At 55.9% G+C, this 19,154-nt stretch overlaps 2 protein-coding genes across 3 annotated transcripts in view; one reads left to right on the top strand and one right to left on the bottom strand.

The window, feature by feature from the left end:
* AP2A1 (adaptor related protein complex 2 subunit alpha 1) overlaps positions 1–10,228 on the top strand; it is a 40,129-nt gene extending 29,901 nt beyond the window's left edge. Inside the window, exons 8-23 of the mRNA XM_073016170.1 lie at positions 2,107–2,257; positions 2,632–2,800; positions 2,933–3,070; positions 3,346–3,528; positions 4,360–4,457; positions 4,789–5,020; positions 5,115–5,282; positions 5,375–5,535; positions 6,333–6,389; positions 6,497–6,579; positions 6,688–6,778; positions 8,562–8,684; positions 8,769–8,885; positions 8,980–9,049; positions 9,227–9,361; positions 9,796–10,228. Of these exons, the coding sequence (XP_072872271.1) occupies positions 2,107–2,257; positions 2,632–2,800; positions 2,933–3,070; positions 3,346–3,528; positions 4,360–4,457; positions 4,789–5,020; positions 5,115–5,282; positions 5,375–5,535; positions 6,333–6,389; positions 6,497–6,579; positions 6,688–6,778; positions 8,562–8,684; positions 8,769–8,885; positions 8,980–9,049; positions 9,227–9,361; positions 9,796–9,873 (2,054 nt within the window). The 3' untranslated portion in view covers positions 9,874–10,228. The remainder of the gene's footprint in view (positions 1–2,106; positions 2,258–2,631; positions 2,801–2,932; positions 3,071–3,345; positions 3,529–4,359; positions 4,458–4,788; positions 5,021–5,114; positions 5,283–5,374; positions 5,536–6,332; positions 6,390–6,496; positions 6,580–6,687; positions 6,779–8,561; positions 8,685–8,768; positions 8,886–8,979; positions 9,050–9,226; positions 9,362–9,795) is intronic.
* FUZ (fuzzy planar cell polarity protein) lies at positions 9,982–16,326 on the bottom strand. Of its 2 annotated transcripts, none has more exons than XM_007997597.3 (11): positions 16,239–16,326; positions 15,473–15,594; positions 15,109–15,193; positions 14,464–14,532; positions 14,196–14,300; positions 12,556–12,753; positions 12,340–12,435; positions 11,915–12,021; positions 11,772–11,836; positions 11,622–11,696; positions 9,982–10,490 (listed from the first exon to the last, which is right to left on the bottom strand). In XM_007997597.3, exons 2-11 carry the CDS (start codon positions 15,553–15,555, stop codon positions 10,267–10,269), a joined length of 1,107 nt encoding a protein of 368 aa, XP_007995788.1. In that variant the 5' UTR covers positions 15,556–15,594; positions 16,239–16,326; the 3' UTR covers positions 9,982–10,266. The 2 variants fall into 2 exon arrangements, with proteins under 2 accessions (XP_007995788.1, XP_007995786.1); XM_007997595.3 differs by lacking the exon at positions 16,239–16,326 and adding an exon at positions 15,853–16,149.
* Positions 16,327–19,154: the final 2,828 nt, after the last annotated feature.

The following is a 19,154-nucleotide window of genomic DNA, read 5'->3' as shown; positions in this document are numbered from 1 at the left end:
TCCCCCTGTATGTGGATGTGTCATTGTGTGTGTGTGTCTGTGTCTATATGTGGCAGTGTGTTCATGGTATCTCTGTGTCCCTCTATGTGTGTACATGTGTATGTATCAGTGTGTGCATCTACATGTGTACCTGTCTGTGCACACAAGTGGGTGTGTACATGAGTGTAGACACCTGTCTGCATGCCTGTGTATGCGTGTCTCAATGCTTGCCAGTATGCGTTGTGTCTGTGCACGTCCCTCTGCACATGGCATGTGTGTGCACACTCTATAACTGAGTGTATGATATTGAGGTGACACCAGAGGCCCATCTTGTGTGAAGCCAGTGATAAATTCTGTTGTGTGACCCTGGGGACATGTCTTCCTTCTCTGGGCCTCTTTTTCATCCTGTCAAGAAGGGCTTAGGTCATGCTCTAAGCCCACGTCCACCCCAGAAGGCCCAGTTGGTAATTCTGTGGTACACCCAGGGCAGGCACCTCACCCACTCCAACCCTCTGTGGTGTAGGAACTGCAGATACAGCCCTGTCCTGAGGCTGGCTCTGAGGACACACCAACCCTGTGTCACCTCCTTTTCAGCAAATGGTAGTGGGCTACTGCCAATTTGTTTCCAAGTCATTTTTTTTTCACATGCAATTGTGAAAAGTTTCCCAACATCCACATAAGTAGAGAGATGTCATTACTTAGACTTCACATTTTGCCATGTATGCATGCTCTTGTTTTATTTTCTTCTGAAATATTTAAAAGTAAATTACATACATCATGATGTTTTGCCTTTAAATATGTTGTTCTGGGCCAGGCATGGCAGCTCATACCTGTAATCCCAGCAATTTGAGAGGCTGAGGCAGGAGGATCACTTGAGCTCAGGAGTTCGAGACCAGTCTGGCCAACATGGCGAAACCCCATCTCTACAAAAAATACAAAAAATTAGCCAGGTGTGGTGGTGCATGACTGTAGTCCCAGCTACTCAGGAGGCTGAGATGGGAGGATCGATTGAACCCGGGAGGCGGAGGTTGCAGTGAGCCAAGATTGCGCCACTGCACTCCAGCTTGGGTGACAGAGTGAGACTCTGTCTCAAAAAAAAAAAAAAAAACCAGAATATATATCACAGTACAGTCTAGGATCACATATTCAATTGGATTCTGCCAGGTTTAGTGGTTTACACTGTAATCCTGGCACTTTGGGAGACTGAGGCAGAAGGATCGCTTGAGCCCAGGAGTTTGAGATCAGTCTGGGCGACACAGTTTCCCTGTTTACAAAAACAGGATTTAAATTGGATTCTGTCTTGGTGGTTTCTCGTAGTCTGGACTAGCCCCCACACCTATTTCTGGAGAAACCAGGGGATGCCATTGCCATGTGTCCCATGGTGGCAACTGGCCTCATTGCTGCATTGTGGTGTCTTTTAGCTTGTTCCTCTATCTGGTGAATTTTCCTATAGATTTGCAGCAGCATTTTTTGCTGGAATACTTGACAGCTCTTATATACACTTGAAAAGACGTCACATGCTGGGAAATGTAGTGATTGGTGTTCCTGTGAGCTTCTGGCTGGCATCTGTCAGTGGTAGAGAGCTCTGGGGGGTGAGGGGGCGCCTGGTTGAGCCTTGTCTCTTTTGACCTCCCAGCCTCTAGGCCCAGAGGATGGCACCTGTGGTCTCTTGCTGAACGGACACTTGGGTGGGTGGCTGGTGCATTTTTGTCAGGGGCTGCTCGGCACTCGCACCAGTCCTTGGGAAGGCCTGGGTTTGGGGGCATCTCTTGGGAAGGTTCCTGGAGCTTCTGTTGCTTAGTGAGAAACCTAAGGAGCCTCAGAGCTGCAGATGAGGAAACTGAGGCTCACATGGGTGCCACCTCTTGCCTGAGGGTCAGAGTAGGAGGAGAGCCCAGGACTGGGGATAGATCCTGTGTCTCCAGAGGTGCCTTCTCTCACCTCCTCTGCTGGGCTGGGAAGAGGTTGAGGGAGCAGAGACCCTGGCCCTGAGCTGCAGAATTCTCAAGGTCAGAGGCACCCCGAGCTCCTCCCTTGGAAGACAGGAGCTGGGGCATGGCCACCACCCCAGCTGGTTTGTCAGGCGGGCAGGACACTCAGCCAGGTGCGTCCCCTTCATTTCCCCAGAGGATGCGGCCGTGAAGGGGCGGCTGGTGGAATGTCTGGAGACTGTGCTCAACAAGGCCCAGGAGCCCCCCAAATCCAAGAAGGTGCAGCACTCCAACGCCAAGAACGCCATCCTCTTCGAGACCATCAGCCTCATCATCCACTATGACAGGTGCCCGCCTGGGCCCACCAGGGCCTGATGCCCAGCGCCAGGAAAGAGGGGCGTGGAGGCCCGGACTCCTGGGTCCTAGGCAGAGGGCAGGGAATCTTAACTTTTAGGTAGGGTAGTAGGAGGATGGGGCTGTGAAGTGTCACCTGTGAGGTTGGTGCTGGGGCGCTTCCTGGGGGCAGAATTGCTGGGTATCTTTCTCTGGACTCAAAGGCCCAGCTGTCTGGGTCACTGGAGGTGCAGGACTGCAATGCAGAGCCGGCAAGGTTAAGACCTGGATCCTTGGGGGCTGTGAGGTGGGTCAGCTGGGGCCCGAGTCCTCCACCTCCTCCTGTCAGTTTCTCTCACTATCCCTTTCTTGTGGCCCCTGTGGGCAGTGAGCCCAACCTCCTGGTTCGGGCCTGCAACCAGCTGGGCCAGTTCCTGCAGCACCGGGAGACCAACCTGCGCTACCTGGCCCTGGAGAGCATGTGCACGCTGGCCAGTTCCGAGTTCTCCCACGAAGCCGTCAAGACGCACATTGACACCGTCATCAATGCCCTCAAGGTGTGACCCCTTGGAGCCCACTTGGGCCTGCCACCCCCCTCAGAAAGACCAGAGGCTCAGAGGCCCTTGGGTGGCCAACCCTGTGCCAACAGGGAGTCTAAAACACACCTGGGCCCTGCTGTCCACCCTCAGACGGAGCGGGACGTCAGCGTGCGGCAGCGGGCAGCTGACCTCCTCTATGCCATGTGTGACCGGAGCAATGCCAAGCAGATCGTGTCGGAGATGCTGCGGTACCTGGAGACGGCCGACTATGCCATCCGCGAGGAGATCGTGAGTGCTGCGGGGTGCGGGCTGGACTTGTGGGTCTGAGGGAGGGGGTGACGGGGGGCTTGGACTCTTGGGTCCGAGGGAAGAGGGTCTGGAGGCTGGATACCTGGATCTGAGGGAGAGGTGGCTGGTGGCCTGGATTCCTGGGTCTGAGGGAGGAGGGGCTGGGACCTGGACTCCTGGGTCTCCAGATGGGGGCAGTGGTGAGCCCAGAGCCAGGTGAATGAAAGCCCGACTCAGCCTGCGGGCACTCTGTCGCTCACACGCTCTGGCGGCAGGTCCTGAAGGTGGCCATCCTGGCTGAGAAGTACGCCGTGGACTACAGCTGGTATGTGGACACCATCCTTAACCTCATCCGCATCGCGGGCGACTACGTGAGTGAAGAGGTGTGGTACCGTGTGCTACAGATCGTCACCAACCGTGATGACGTCCAGGGCTACGCCGCCAAGACGGTCTTTGAGGTCAGCATTCCTGACCCTGACCCCCATGACCTCACGACAGGACCTAGGGGCAGAGCAAGGACGGCCGGGGCTGTGGCGCCTGCCAGCCCCTGGCCACCCTCCTTCTGCACCGCTGTGACCTCAAAGTGGGGCCTCTGCCTCTCTGGGCCAACCCAGGGCACCCAGGACTCTGGGTCCCTCCCCCCTCCTGATGTGAGGAGTCCCCAGGGCCTGGGCATGGGGAGCCCAGTGTGCAGTCCCGGCCCCAGATCTCGGTAGTTTCCATTTCCCTCTGTCCCAGGAAAGGGACCCTGCACAGCCCTGGTTTTTTTGTTTTTTTTTTTTTTGGTGTGTTAGTTTGTTTTTTGGAGACGGAGTCTCACTCTGTCGCCCAGGCTGGATTGGGGAGTGAGTGCCTTGGCGTGATCTTGTCTCACTGCAACCTCCGCCTCCCGGCGTCAAACCATTCTCCTGCCTCAGCCTCCCCAGTAGCTGGTACTACAGGCGCGTGCCACCACACCCAGCTAATTTGTTTGTATTTTTAATAGAGATGGGGTTTCACCATGTTGCCCAGGCTGGTTTCAAACTCCTGAGCTTGGGCAATCTGCCTGCCTCGGCCTCCCAAAATGCTAGGGTTACAGGCATGAGCCACCACGCCCGGCTCACAGCCCTGTTTTACTGCCTGTGTGAGCTCGGGCCGGTCACTCAACCTTTTTGTGCCTCAGTTTACCACCTATAACCCCACCCGCAGCAGAGCTTTGAGGGTTCCACCAGTCAGGAGGTGGTTGCACCCAGTGCTCCCGGAGAGGGCGCTCATTCTTGTCCTCTCCACGCCCTTCCCCGCCCCCCCAGGCGCTCCAGGCCCCTGCCTGTCATGAGAACATGGTGAAGGTTGGCGGCTACATCCTTGGGGAGTTTGGGAACCTGATTGCTGGGGACCCCCGCTCCAGGTGAGGGAGCCTCAGCCTGCGGGGGGAACACTACACACTTCTGAGGGATCCAGGGCTTGAGGGATCCCCAGGGGTCTCAGGGTAGGCGGTGATGGGCTCCCATCCTCTCGGCCTCCACCCCAACCCACCTAGCAGGGTAAGAGAGGACCTCAGTCCCAGGATCGTGGACAGAGTGTGACTGTGGCCTCTGCCTGGTGCCTGGGGAGGGCCACTCCCCTCCAGCGGCCTGGGGTCCTGGGACAGGTCCATCCCGGGGAGGGGCGCCTCTCAAGGGGGTTTCTGGGAGAGGGCAGTGGAGCCTGGCCCCGCTGACACCCACTCCCGCGCACAGCCCCCCGGTGCAGTTCTCCCTGCTCCACTCCAAGTTCCACCTGTGCAGCGTGGCGACGCGGGCGCTGCTGCTGTCCACCTACATCAAGTTCATCAACCTCTTCCCCGAGACCAAGGCCACCATCCAGGCCGTGCTGCGGGCCGGCTCCCAGCTGCGCAATGCTGACGTGGAGCTGCAGCAGCGAGCCGTGGAGTACCTCACCCTCAGCTCGGTGGCCAGCACCGACGTCCTGGTCAGAGCCTTGTCCCTCCCCGCCCTGGCACACCCCCTTCCCGCTCTCCCCTCCTCCTGACCCGAACTGACCTTCCCCACCCCGACCGCGCCAGGCTACAGTGCTGGAGGAGATGCCGCCCTTCCCCGAGCGCGAGTCGTCCATCCTGGCCAAGCTGAAACGCAAGAAGGGGCCAGGGGCCGGCAGTGCCCTGGATGATGGCCGGAGGGACCCAAGCAGCAATGACATCAACGGGGGCGTAGAGCCCACCCCCAGCACTGTGGTGAGTCCCCTGGGGTGGGCCCTGCCAGGGTGCCTGGGGCTGGGTCCTGCCAGGGTGCCATCTGTCCTCACCATGACCTGCGCTTCCTACAGTCGACGCCCTCGCCCTCCGCCGACCTCCTGGGGCTGCGGGCAGCCCCTCCCCCGGCAGCACCCCCGGCTTCTGCAGGGGCAGGGAACCTCCTGGTGGACGTCTTCGATGGCCCGGCCGCCCAGCCCAGCCTGGGGCCCACCCCCGAGGAGGCCTTCCTCAGGTAGCACCCCCTGGGCCCGGGCCCCTTCTCACAGCCACCCCCAGGGCTGTCCCTTCTCGGCCTCTGCCCGCATTTTCCCTGAGCCCCTCCCCAGCCCCCTACTCACTCCTCTCTCCATCCCGATGCCTTCGCCAGCCCTGGCTGCTGCCTCCTCTGCCCCAGCCTCCCTGCTCACACCCTCCCTCTCCCACTCTGGACTCCGCCGACACTGGCCACCCTTCGTTGTCTCCTTTCCTGTCACCGTTTCTCAGCCTGCTCTTCCTTTTCTCCTTCTCTCCTTCCCTTCTCCCTCTCTGTCTCTCTCTCCCCGGCCCTCTTGCTGCCTGTCTGGGATTGGCTGCCACGCCTGTCTTCTCTTGTCTGCTCTGGGATTGGATGGCCCAGCGAGCTGGAGCCGCCTGCCCCCGAGAGCCCCATGGCTTTGCTGGCTGACCCAGCTCCAGCTGCTGAGTAAGGGGTGGCCTGGGGTGGGAGGTCGCGGGGGGGCAGACTCGGGTGTCCCCAGGGAGAGTTAGGGGACTGGGAGCTCTTGTCAACGGGTTCCTGATGAGCAGCAGAGGCAGGGACTTTGAGGAAAGGGAAACTTGGTGCCTGCCGATGCGGGGGCACGGGCCAGGGTCCCATTCCCATTGGAGGCCACTGCTGGACGGATGTGAGGTTCCTCGAAGCTCTGTGAGGGGTCTGGATATGTGGTTCTGGGGTTCTGTCCTTAGGGTTTGTTCTCACACTCAATCGCTCTGGGTCTTCGCCCCTCCCCACCAAGTCCCTTCCCATCTCACTCCACTCCCTGCCTCCAGCCCAGGTCCTGAAGACATCGGCCCTCCCATTCCGGAAGCCGATGAACTGCTGAATAAGTGAGTCCTGGGAGAGGTGGGGGAGGGGAATGGGGACAGGTGCAGAGCCTAGGTCAGGTGCAGACAGGCACCCCCGTCATCCTGCGCCTCCTGCCACCCTCACCCAGGTTTGTGTGTAAGAACAACGGGGTTCTGTTCGAGAACCAGCTGCTGCAGATTGGAGTCAAGTCAGAGTTCCGGCAGAACCTAGGTGTGTCCCAGGAGACTGTGGGAATGGGTGGGAGGGAGACCTTGGGTTGGGCCTGGGGAAGGGGTCAGAGGGACTCAGATGGAGCTCTGCCTCCTCCACCTACTACAGGCCGCATGTATCTCTTCTATGGCAACAAGACCTCGGTGCAGTTCCAGAATTTCTCACCCACTGTGGTCCACCCCGGAGACCTCCAGACTCATATCCTCTCAGGCCCGGCCCAGCCTCCTGCCTCCAGGCCTGCCTCTCCAGGTCGGCCTTCCTCATCGTGGGGAAGCTGGCTGACCCAGGTCCACACTTCTCTTTAGCCCTCTTGGGCACGCAGTTACTTCTCTGAGATTCAGTGTCTGCATCTGTAAGATGGGGGTGGGGTTCCTTCCCCCAGGACAGGAGATGACAGTGAAGTGGTGTGTGGGAGGCATTACTTCCGGAACTCACCTGCTCCAGGCCTCAGTTTGTCCCTGTCTGGCACCTTCCGTGTCCTGCCATTGTCCTCCACTGGGCTCCATGTCATGATGCCAGCACCTCCTGCACTCAGAAGCCAGGCCTGCGGGTCCAGACGCTGATCAGGGCCTCCTCCTGTATGACCTAGGCTGAGTCACTTTGCCTCTCTGGGCCTTCCTGTCCCCACCGTGAAGTGTATGTAGACCCTCCTCTTCCTCATAGGGTTATTGTGAAGATCGGAGTATCTAGAAAACCCTGGAAGGGTGGCTGGAGGTATCAGTACCCCCTGTTCCTTCTCTGGGCCTCCATTTCCACATTGATGAAATTAGAAAAGCTCGACCCCAAAACTCCTTCCGGCCGGGCGTGGGGGCTCATGCCTGTAATCCCAGCACTGGGAGGCTGAGGCCAGCGGATCATTTGAGGTCAGGAGTTCAAGACCAGCCTTGCCAACATGGTGAAAACCTATCTCCACTAAAAATACAAAAATTAGCTGGGTGGTAGTGGCGCGCGCCTATAATCCCAGCTACTCAGGAGGCTGAGACAGGAGAATCGCTTGAGCCTGGTGGTGGTGGTTGTGGTGAGCTGAGATTGTATCATTGCACTCCACTCTGGGCGACAGAGTGAGACCCTGTCTCAAAAAAATCAGAAACAAAATTCCCTCTTCCATAATTTCCAGAGGCTCGTGCAGGCAGCTCCGTGGAGGCAGTGGCAAGAGAACATGAGACCCAGGCCTTCCCAGTGGGCTACTGATACGGATGCAGATGACGATACTACTAATGGTTACCATCTTTGTGTACTTACCATGTACCGGGCACACAGACAAGTACTTGTAATGGATTTTTTTTTTAAATAGTGATGAGGCCTCACTGTGTTGCCCAGGCTTGTCTCAAACCCTTGGGCTCAGTGATCCTTCCCACCTTGGCCTCCCAAAGTGCTGGATTCCAGGCATGAGCCACCACACCCGGCTGGATTATTTCATCAACTCCTGAGGACATTTTACACATGTCCTTTTGTTGAGACAGGGCCTCACTCACCCAAGCGGGAGTGCAGTGGCACGAACACTGCTCACTGCAGCCTCGATCTTCTGGGCTCAAGGCATCCTTCTGCCTCAGCCTTCCAAGTAGCTGGGAGTACAGGTGCACATCACCACACCTGGCTAATTTTTTTTGTAGAGATGGGGTCTTGCCATGTTGCCCAATCTTACACATGTCCAGAGGCTTAGAGAGGTTAAGTGGCTGCCCACAGCCACTCAGGTGGGTAAGAGATGGGATTCAAACCCAAGTCAGCCTCCAGAGCTAATACTATTATGTCTCAGTGCGGTGTGACATTGTGGGAGGCCAAAGGAGGCACCTAGGGGGCGCCTCAGAGGTTTCCATAGTATGAACTTTGTAGTTGAACCTTGTAGGATTGAGTCCAGGATTGCACCATGGGGTCCCTCAAAGACCTGCAGGCGGGAGCTGCCGGCAGCTCTGGGGTTCCTGACCCAGACCTCCCGGGGGCCCGCCGCCTCTGTCTGGCTTCCTTGACCGCTGGCGGGCACAGCTGGCTGTGCAGACCAAGCGCGTGGCGGCGCAGGTAGATGGCGGCGCGCAGGTGCAGCAGGTGCTCAATATTGAGTGTCTGCGGGACTTCCTGACGCCCCCGCTGCTGTCCGTGCGCTTCCGGTAAGTGAGGTGCGGCGCGGCCAGTGGGCGGGGCCTCCGGGGCAAGGGGCGGGGCCTAACGGAGCCTCCCCCTCACCCCACCAGGTACGGTGGCGCCCCCCAGGCCCTCACCCTGAAGCTCCCAGTGACCATCAACAAGTTCTTCCAGCCCACAGAGATGGCGGCCCAGGATTTCTTCCAGCGCTGGAAGCAGCTGAGCCTGTGAGGGGTGGGGAGGGGGCGGCGCCAAAGCCGCGCCTCCGGGTGGGCGGGTCGGGCCGTCCAGGTCCCTGACTTGAACCTTCCCGGTCCCCAGCCCTCAACAGGAAGCGCAGAAAATCTTCAAAGCCAACCACCCCATGGACGCAGAAGTTACTAAGGCCAAGGTGAGAGACCGCGGGCGTGTTTGCTGGCCTAGGGCTGCTTTGCTTCTCTGAGCCTCTGTTTTCCCATCTGTAAAGTGGGGCCAATTCCCATCCCCAAGGGTTTTTGGGATCTGGGATGCCACTGTGTGGTAACTGACAGCTCTGGCACTCTCTGACGGCGGCCCCCCTCCCTCCCAGCTTCTGGGGTTTGGCTCTGCTCTCCTGGACAATGTGGACCCCAACCCTGAGAACTTCGTGGGGGCAGGGATCATCCAGACTAAAGCCCTGCAGGTGGGCTGTCTGCTCCGGCTGGAACCCAACGCCCAGGCCCAGGTGAGTGCTGCCGTGGGAGGCCCGAGGTCGGCAGGAAGACCACCTGTCATCTCTGTGCCCACTCTTCCTGCCTCACTGTTCAATTCACGTCCCCCCTTTGACCCTCCTCCTCTCGCATCTCTTTGTCCACTTTTCCTCCTCTTTATCCATCAATCTTCTCTCCTGTCTCCAACCTCTGGTCTTCCTCCCCTCTTCCTGTCCCCTTCCTGTCCCTCCCTGATTTCTACCTTTCCATATCGTTTCCACCTTTCTCTCCTCATTTATAATTTCTCTCCTTTCTGGCTCCTCTGTTGATTTCATTCTTACATTCTCCTCTCCTGTGTCTTGTATCACCTTTCTGGCCCCTTTATCCTTCTTTCTTCTATCTCCCTTGTGTCCCCACTTCCCTGGGTTCCCCATCTCTTCTGAGTTCTGCCCCCAATGTCCCCACCCAGATGTATCGGCTGACCCTGCGCACCAGCAAGGAGCCCGTCTCCCGTCACCTGTGTGAGCTGCTGGCACAGCAGTTCTGAGCCCTGGACTCTGCCCCCGGGGATGTGGCCGGCACTGGGCAGCCCCTTGGACTGAGGCAGCTTTGGTGGATGGGGGACCTCCACTGGTGACAGAGAAGACGCCCGGGGTTGGGGGATGCCTGGGACCTTCCTCCGGCCTTTTGTATTTTTATTTTTGTTCATCTGCTGCTGTTTACATTCTGGGGGGTTAGGGGGAGCCCCCTCCCTCCCTTCCCCCCTCCCAAGCACAGAGGGGAGAGGGGCAAGGGAAGTGGATGCCTCCTCCCCTCCCACCCCACCCTGTCGTAGCCCCTCCTACCCCCTCCCCATCCAGGGGCTGTGTATTATTGTGAGCGAATAAACAGAGAGACGCTAACAGCGCCATGTCTGTGTCCATCACCCACTGCTAGGTAGTCAAAGAAGTGGGGTGAGGGCATGCAGAGTGTGGGTGGCTAGGCTTCGCAGCCCATGGCTGGGACTCTGGGGAGACAGCAGCAGCAGCAGCCGCCGAACCCCCAGCTGCAGGGCCACCAGACGCACTCCTTTGCCTGGCTCCTCAGTCCCCAGCACCAGGTAGCAGGCTCTGGGCAGCTGGGCCTGGTAGACCTCATCTTCTGTCTTCTCTGGTGGCCCTGGCTCTGGGGAAAGAACAGGGGGCACTGAGGTGACAAGTAGCATGCTAACCTTTGGAAGCCACACTACATCCTGGGCCCAAGTTCTGAACGCGTGGGGTCTCTGAGCACAGGTTTTGGGAGCCTTCTGCCAGGGCAGGGCCTCGGGGTTCTAGCAAGCTGTCAGCAACTTGAAGACCATGATGCTCTCACTCAGCTCACCCTCTTCTTTCTCAGCCTTGGCCCCCATTCCTGGGGAAACTGCAGCTGCAGGCGATCCTCTTAGCAATACACATGGCAAACACGGCAGAAACACAGGAGCTCCAGTAGCCTTTTCCAGGAGCCCACCCGCCCCACTGCATGAGGTGGGTGGAGGGAAGCAGGTAGGGGCCAGGGAGAGGTGGAGTCGCACAGCTAAGAAGGGGTACAGCCCCCCAGATGGAGCTCTTGACCACTGTGCTGCATTCATCCGGGCTTCACTGGGGTCATAGCGCCATCCCAGGTCCCTTCCTTTGTCTCTCTGGGCCTTTATGGGTTCTACGACAATTTTTCCTTTCTAACCCTGTGAAAACCTCCTCCATCCCCCAAGCCTATCAGCAAAGTCTGTGCTTTCAGCAGTAGTGCAGAGTGCTGGACTGTATGGATATGGGAGCCAGATCCCCTGTGTTCGAATATGGCTGTGCCACTCATAAGCTGAGCCTCAGGTTCCTCATCTGTAATATGGGAATGATGAGGTAACAGGATAGTCCTCGCTTGTGAGGATCAAGTAATTTCATTCTTTCATTACATGTAAAGGCACTGGGAAGAGGTGAGGTCTCACTGTTAACTATTGTTAACTATGATCTAGGAGGTTCTGAAGCCAGGCAGGGACCTCCCTTCCCCTCCCTTCCCTCCTGGAAAAGGCTACTGGAGCTCCTGTGTTGCTGCCGTGTTTGCCATGTGTATTGCTAAAGAGGATCGCCCTTCCCATCTGCATCAAATCTCAGATCTCAAGGAAAACCACAGCCCTATGGCCCAGTGCATGCTGGGTTCAGCCCTATGGCCCAGTGCATGCTGGGTTCATCCGGTTCCTCCAGCCCCACCTCCTACTCCCACTTTGCGTGACCAGAGACTCAGTGTCCCCGCCTGCGCAGTGGGAGCACTGTGCCTGCCGCTGACCTGGTGGGAAGTGCGTGGAGGTGACCAGGGTATAGAAGTTTCGGAGGAGGCGCCGGCGCTGTTCTGGTGAAGGCTCTGCTGAGGAAAAGGCGGTGATGCAGAGCCCCTCCCCGGCCCACGCTCCTCCTGCCCCTGCCCGTCCTCAGTCACCTTTATCCCCCAAGGGCTCCACGGTGAAGAGGCAGCGTTTCAGTTCCAGGTGGAGGAGCAGCAGCCTGTGGGAAAGGGAAGGGAATGTTATGGTTGGGGAAGAGGACATGACCCCCAACCCACTCCCTCCATCCGAGCCCTACCCGAGGATGTCTGCGTGAAGGGGGAAGCCACTGGGCAGCGCTCGGGGTCCCAGCGGCAGACAGGCCCGCAACGGGTCCAGCAGTGGCTGCCAGCAGCGCTCCAGAAGCTGCAGGGGGCGTGGTCATTATGGGAAGGCGGGGCCGGCGGGGGAGTGCACGAGGGCAGGGGCGTGGTCAATCGGGAGGGGCGGGGCCTACGAGAACAGTGGAGGGCGGAGGGCAGAAGGGACCAGGGAAGGGGCGAGGCCTGGAAGTACAGAGGACGCGCGGGAGTGGCCAATCTTGCGGGGAAGGTGAATGACTGGAGCGGAGTCCAGAAGGGGCGGGGCTGGGGAAAGAAGCCGCTGGCAGGGCTGGGTGGTCGGGAAGGGCCTTGCAGGTACAGGGTGTCCTAAGGGGGAAAGCGGGACGTGGCGCAGGTTCACCTGTGGATACAACTGGCTGAGGGGTGGGCTTGGCCCGCAGAGTAGACACAGCTCCAGGCTTGGCAGCAGTGTCAGGGTCAGGAGCCGGTGTGGGACCTGAAGCAGGGCACAGGCTGGGGCTGACCGCGGCCCAGCCCCTTTCCATCGCAGATCCCGCTTCCTAGCGACTCGGCCCCCAGGTCACATCCCTCTGCCCCGTCCGCCCCACCCACTCACCGTGGGGCTCCCGTGCGGCAGGTACACCGGGTAGTCGCGAGCGGTCTGCGGCGGCAGGGACCCCACCAGCCAGGGGAGCAGCACAGCCTCGGGCGTTCCCAGCCGCCACCAACCTTCCGTTGCTGCCACCACCCGGCCCGACACCACCAGACTGACGAATGCCGTGCCCGTGGCCTCCGCGAACCGGGAGAGGGCTTCCTGGGTAAGGGAGGCAGGAGAACTGGGAGTCGCAGACAGGTGTAGGGGTTGGCAGCGACTTCCCAGGTGGGCAGGGAATAGGGAGAAACCCACAGCCAGCCCCAAGCTCGTGGAGTGGCCATGCTCCTGCATCTCACCCTCTCTGAGCCTGAGTTCCTTCACCTTCATACGAAGTCACATCCCCAACTCACACTGTGAAGTCTGATTACACACCTAGCCTGAGTGTGCAGACTGAAGCTAATGATGTAACCACAGCAGCTACTGTTCATCAAGGCCTGTTACATGCTGAGTAGGCACCATCAGCAATGTAGAGAAGCCAAGTCACCTGCTGAGAGTCACACTGCTGGGAGGCGCCCACACCAGGCAAGTCAGCAAGAGCAGTATTTAAGTAGGGGTAGCTAGAGATCTGAGAGACGGGAGGAAGAGCAGGTACCAAGGTTGGAAAGTCGTTGGGATCTCTGGGGTCTGTGAGGCCGCAGGGTGGAGGTAGATTGTGGATTTAGCAACAGGTTAGGGGGTGCCACGTGCCACAGGCCTTCAAACACCAGGCTGAGGGGCTGGGACCTTGTCCTGGGGGAGGTGGAGGCTGCGGGAGGGCTGTGAGCAGGAAAGGGGCAGGGCCAGCTCTGGATATAGGATTCTTCTGGTGGTGGGGTGTGATGGCTCACACCTGTCATCCGAGCAGTATGGGAGGCTGAGGGGGGAGGACTGCTTGAGCCCAGGAGTTTGAGACCAGCCTGGGCAACTTAGTGGACACTCATCCCCAACCCCAGTCCATCTCTTAAAAAAATTAGCTGAACGTGGTGACATGTACCTATAGTGTCAGCTACTGGGGGGGCTGAGATGAGAGGATCACTTGAATCCAGGAGTTCAAGGCTGCAGTGAGCTATGACTGAGCCACTGTGCTCTAGCCTGAATGACAGAGCGAGACCCTGTCTCAGAAAAGAAAGAAAGATGGCCCAGGTGCGGTGGCTCACGCCTGTCATCCCAGCACTGTGGGAGGCCAAAGCAGGTGTCAGAAGTTTGGGACCAGCTTGGCCAACATGGCAAAACCCCATGTCTACTAAAAATACAATAAATTAGCCGGGCGTAGTGGCAGGTGCCTGTAATCCCAGCTACTCCGGAAGCTGAGGCAGAAGAATTGCTTGAACCCAGGAGGCAGAGGCTGCAGTGAGCTGAGATCGTGCCACTGCACTCCAGTCTGGGCGACAAGAGTAAAACTATGTCTCAAAAAAAAAAGAGAGAAAGGAAAGAAAAAAGAAAAGAAAAACAAGAAAAAAGAAAAGAAAAACAATAAAAAGAAAAAAATTCTTCTGGGACCAGGTGGGGACAGGACTGGAAACTGAGAGGATAGGAGAAGGTTGGGACAATGGTCCAGAAGAAAGAGGATGAGGACTGAGCCAGGGCCAGCGGAACACGTATTTCCATAGCATCCCCAGTACCTGCAAGAGGGACCCCTCTGGAGGAATCACACAGTCCACACACTGGGTCAGGTCCCCGATGAGCTCCGAGTCCCCTAGGAAGCTGTCGATGAGGCAGTAGCTGGCCTAGGAGAATAAGAAGGGACCAGCCTAGCATTCAGGTGGGCTCAGGGTCAGATAACCAAGAACCTGTGGGACCAGGCTGCCCCAGGGGCTGCTGGGAACTGTAGTTCCCAAATGGCAGTGCCCAGGTATCCTAACTTCCCACCCTCATGCCCCGCAACCTCACCCTCAAGTCCTTCTTCAGTCTCTCCACATTGCGGATATTGGTCAGTTCTTCAAGTCCCACAAGAAGGACCTAGGAGAACCATATAGGAGAGGATGGGCCCTGGGCAACTAGTTCTAAGACAGGAGGGGCTGGGACTTGAACTCCTGGGTCTGAAGGAAGAGGAGGCTAGGACTCCCACTTCTGGGTCTGGGGACTGGGGGGTCAAGATTCCTGGGTTGTGGCTGGGCCGGACGCGGTGGCTCATGCCTGTAATTCCAGCACGTTTGGAGGCCAACGTGGGTGGATCACTTGAGGTCAGGAGTTTGAGAACAGCCTGGCCAACACAGTGAAACCCTGTCTCTACAAAAAATACAAAAATTAGCTGGGCATGGTGGCGCGTGCCTGTAATCCCAGCTACTTGGGAAGCTGAGGCACGAGAATTGCTTGAACCTGGGAGGCGGAAGTTGCAGTGAGCCAAGATCACACCATTGCACTCCAGCCTGGGCAACAGAGCGAGACTCTGTCTCAAAAAAAAAAAAAAAAAAAAAAAGATTCCTGGGTTCTGAGGGAGGAAGTGTTGGTGGTCTGGACTCCTAGGTCTGAGGGAGAAGGATGCTGAGATCTCAGATGCTGGTTTGGGGAGAAAAGAGGACTGGTGAGTCTCACCATGGCTCCAAACACCATTTGGAGTAGTCTCTCCAGCCTCAGCTCAGAGATGCCCTCCTCAGATGACAGAACAATGAGGGTGATGCTGTGGAATGGAAGTGAGAAGAATGAGTCAAGGCCTTGGGAATCAGGAAGGGGTATGTTGGAGTCTGCCCATCGATTCCAGAACACCAGATACATCCTCCCTCAGCCCAAACTTCCTTTCTTATAGAAAACATCAGGGATCAAAGAGGGTAACTGGCTTGCTAAAGATCCCACAGCCAAATTAACAGCTGGTTTTAGAGAGCTGGAAGGCCTCCGAGGTCATCTTCAACAGGGACTATCACCCAGGCCCTGTCCCTGTCCCACGTTCCCTCCTGGGGACCTGTCATGGAAGCTTTTCCACACCACAGTCGTGTTCTCGGTCCTCGCAGAGCTCAGCTGCACCTCCAGATTCTGCCCAAACATATGGACTCCATTGAGGGAACCGATGACAGAGAACGGGAGCTAAGGAGGGGTTAGGGACATCAGACAGGAGCACCACCCCATCCCCTCCTCCTTAGGACCTAAGCGTGCCAGCTCCCAGCCCCATCCTCTTTCCATATACCCTGGCAGTGCCTCTTTGGGGAATCAGGCTTATTGGTGCATTGCCTCCTCGGTCCTACAAACTCAACACTGAAACCTCCCCAGCCCCTACTGCCTTGAAGACCCAGAGTCAAAACACCGAACCCCCTTCGGTTTAGATACAGGCGTCCAAGGCCCCACCTGCTGACGGGCGGGGGCGCCGCCGCGACTGCTCCTGCAGAACAGGGGGACCCCGCTGGACGCCGCGAGGCACAGCAGATGAACGGTGCCGCCCGTCCCCTCCTCCCCCATTTAGGACTCCCACCGCGGTCCCCCACGTGGGGACTGTCAGTGCCGGTCTTGGAGCATGCCGGTAATCACAGTAACTCGGCCTGTGGTCCGGAGCCGCCAGAGGGCGAGATGGGGAGCTGATTGGAAGAGGATTAATTTCCCGCCTTCTTCACCCAACTCAAACAGACCCTCAAACCCTATTCAGGCACCTCCCCCAAGCCCATTAGGTTCTCTTCCGCCCCGGCCGGAAGTCATGGTACCCCTAACAAAGATGGCGGCTAATTGAATTGGCAAACCTTTCTTGTCTCTCGGAGGAGGTAAGGAGAACCCAGAGGCCGGATTGAAGATGATGACTGCGCCAAGGCCTTGCCTAGCCACCATCCTGTAGGCTTTGATGATTTACACTCTAAACGGGAAAAACAGTTGTGCCCCCATCAAAGATTGCGACGGTCCCAAAGCGTTGCCTAGCAACCACATTCCCTCTAGGTTATAGTAGTAAACAACGTGCCCTACTCAAAGGTGGCGACCGTGGCTGGGCGTTGCCAAGCAACCACCATTCAGCCAGATTTCCATTCCAAAGCTGTAAACAGCTGTGCCCTGCTCAAAGATGGTGGCACGTCGAAGTCCGAGCACCCTCCTTGGGGCGAAATCGAGAAAAACACCGTCTCCCCCCAACATTCGAGGGTGGTTGAGTCCAGCGATCGTTGCCTAGTAACCACCAAAAAAAAAAAAAAAAGGGTTGTTTTTATTATTGGAAAAAAGAAAACAAGGAAATCCTTTGTTGTCCAGAATAATAAAAATAACATCATTTCTGTAATGAATTTATATATGGTAGCATACTATGTAAAATGTGAAAATATCCCTTCCCTAATTTTTTCCTAAAATACAGTTAAACGTAGAATATTCATACATTTTCACAAATATGATCAATATACTAACATTTCCACACTTTCTTTTCCCCCATGTTTATAAGTCTATTTCATCTTAATAATGTATTTTTATAATCTATTTTGTGGATGTAACAAATTGATTTGACCAATTACGTATTGAACTTCTCCAGACTAGCCAACTAGTACTGGACAGCATTTTACTGACTTTTTAAAATGCCCTTATGAATATTTTTATTATTTTATACAGGCAGTATTTACTTGTAATAATAAATGTATTTATGATTCATTTTGCCCTTCCTCTTCCTTTTTGCAGATCAGCCCATCTTTCTAGCATAATTTTTAATCTTCCTGGTTCCTAAAGTACATCCTTTCCTTTCTTTTTTTTTTTTTTTTTTTTTTTTTTGGGAGATGGGACAGGGTCTTGCTCTGTCGCCCAGGCTGGAGTGCAGTGGAGTCATCTCAGCTCATTGCAACCTCTGCCTCCCGGGTTCAAGCGATTCTCCAGCCTCAGTCACCTGAGTAGCTGGGATTACAGGTGTGCCCCACCACATCGGGTTAATTTTTGTATTTTTTGTAGAGACTGGGTGTCAGTCACTATGTTGCCCAGGCTGGTCTCGAACTCCTGGGTTCAAGTGATCCACCCACCTCTGCCTCTCCAAGTGCTGGGACTTCAGGCGGGAGCCACCAAGCCTGGCCTAGGTACCATTTTAATTTTCCTTCATGTCTATCGATATATTTTTTTTCCTTTTTCTGGATTACTTTTATCTTCCTTATAACTATTAAAATTTTAGTCACACAGGCATAAAAAAGGAGGGAGCTGCTCTAGATGAAAAGAAACTTGAGACATAATGTCTAAATATGTGTGTGGTCTTTGTTTGGATGATGATACAAATAAACCAACTGTAAAAACATATTTTGAGACAATTGGAACATTTGATTACACGCTTACTGTTAGATGATACTAAGAAGTTAATTTTGTTACAGGTAACAATGGCATACCAGTAATGTAAGAAAGTGTTCATAAAATTGGGAAAGATGCCTGCCAAGCACACAGGAGTAAAATGATATGATTGTACGGATTTGCTTTAAAAGGCTTCAGCAAATGCTTCCGCAGGCTCACCGCCTGTAATTCGGGCACTCTGGGAGCCCGAAGTGGGTGGATCACCAGAGGACAGGAGTTTGAGACCAGCCTGGCCAACATGGTAAAACCCTGTCTTCATCAAAAAATACAAATATTTGCCGGCAAGGTGGCACACGCCTGCAGTCCCAGCTACTCTGGAGGCTGAGGCAGGAGCATCCGTGGAACCAGGGAGGCGGAGGCTGCAGCGAGCCGACATTGCGCTACTGCACTCTAGCCTGGGCGAGCGAGATTTTGTTAAAAAAAAAAAAAAAAAGAAACCCAATTCAAAATAATTTAAAATGATAAAGGTAAAAAGCTATATAATTGGACTTTCTGTAAGCACTTTCAATCGGTGGAGATTATGGTTTTTATTTTATTTTTATTTTTTTCACACAGTCTCTCGCTCCTGTGGTCCAGGATGGAGTTCAGTGGTGTGATCTGGGCTCACTGCAAGCTCCGCCTCCCGGGTTCACGCCATTCTCCTGCCTCAGCCTCCAGAGTAGCTGGGACTACAGGAACTCGCCAACACTCCCGGCTAATTTTTTTTTTTTTTGTATGTTTAGTAGAGATGGGGTTTCACCGTGTTAGCCAGGATGGTCTCGATCTCCTGACCTCGTGATCTGCCCGCCTCGGCTTCCCAAAGTATTGGGATTACAGGCGTGAGCCACTGCGCCCGGCCTGTTTTTTTTTTTTTTCTTAATTTTTATTTATGTTTTTTGAGACAGAGTCTGGCTCTGTCACCCAGGCTGGAGTGCAGTGGCGTGATCTCGGCTCACTGCAACCTCTGCCTCCTGGGTCCCGGGTTCTAGGCGATTCTCCTTGCCTCAGCCTCCTGAGTAGCTGGGATTACAGGCACGCACCACTATGCCCGGTGATACTGACCTTGTGATCCGCCCGCCTCTGCCTCCCAAAGTGCTGGAATTACAGGCGTGAGCCACCTCGCCCTGCTGAAGATTATGTTTTTAAATATTTATTGGCCATTCAAAATTGTGTGTGTGTGTGTGTGTGTGTGTGTGCGTGCGTGAAACTAGTCAGGTTTCTTTTTATTTGTTTGTTTTTGAGAGGGAGTCTAATTCTGCCACCCAGGCTGGAGTGCAGTGGCACAATCTCAGTTTACTGCAACCTCCGCCTCCCAGGTTCAAGCGATTCTGCTGCCTCAGCCTCCCAGGTAGCTGGGATTACAGACGCCCACCACAACGGCT

This window comes from Chlorocebus sabaeus, chromosome 6 (genome assembly GCF_047675955.1).
Source record: "Chlorocebus sabaeus isolate Y175 chromosome 6, mChlSab1.0.hap1, whole genome shotgun sequence".
Taxonomy (NCBI): domain Eukaryota; kingdom Metazoa; phylum Chordata; class Mammalia; order Primates; family Cercopithecidae; genus Chlorocebus; species Chlorocebus sabaeus.
The sequence above is the reverse complement of the archived record's forward strand: the minus strand, read 5'-3'. Positions and strand labels throughout refer to the sequence as shown.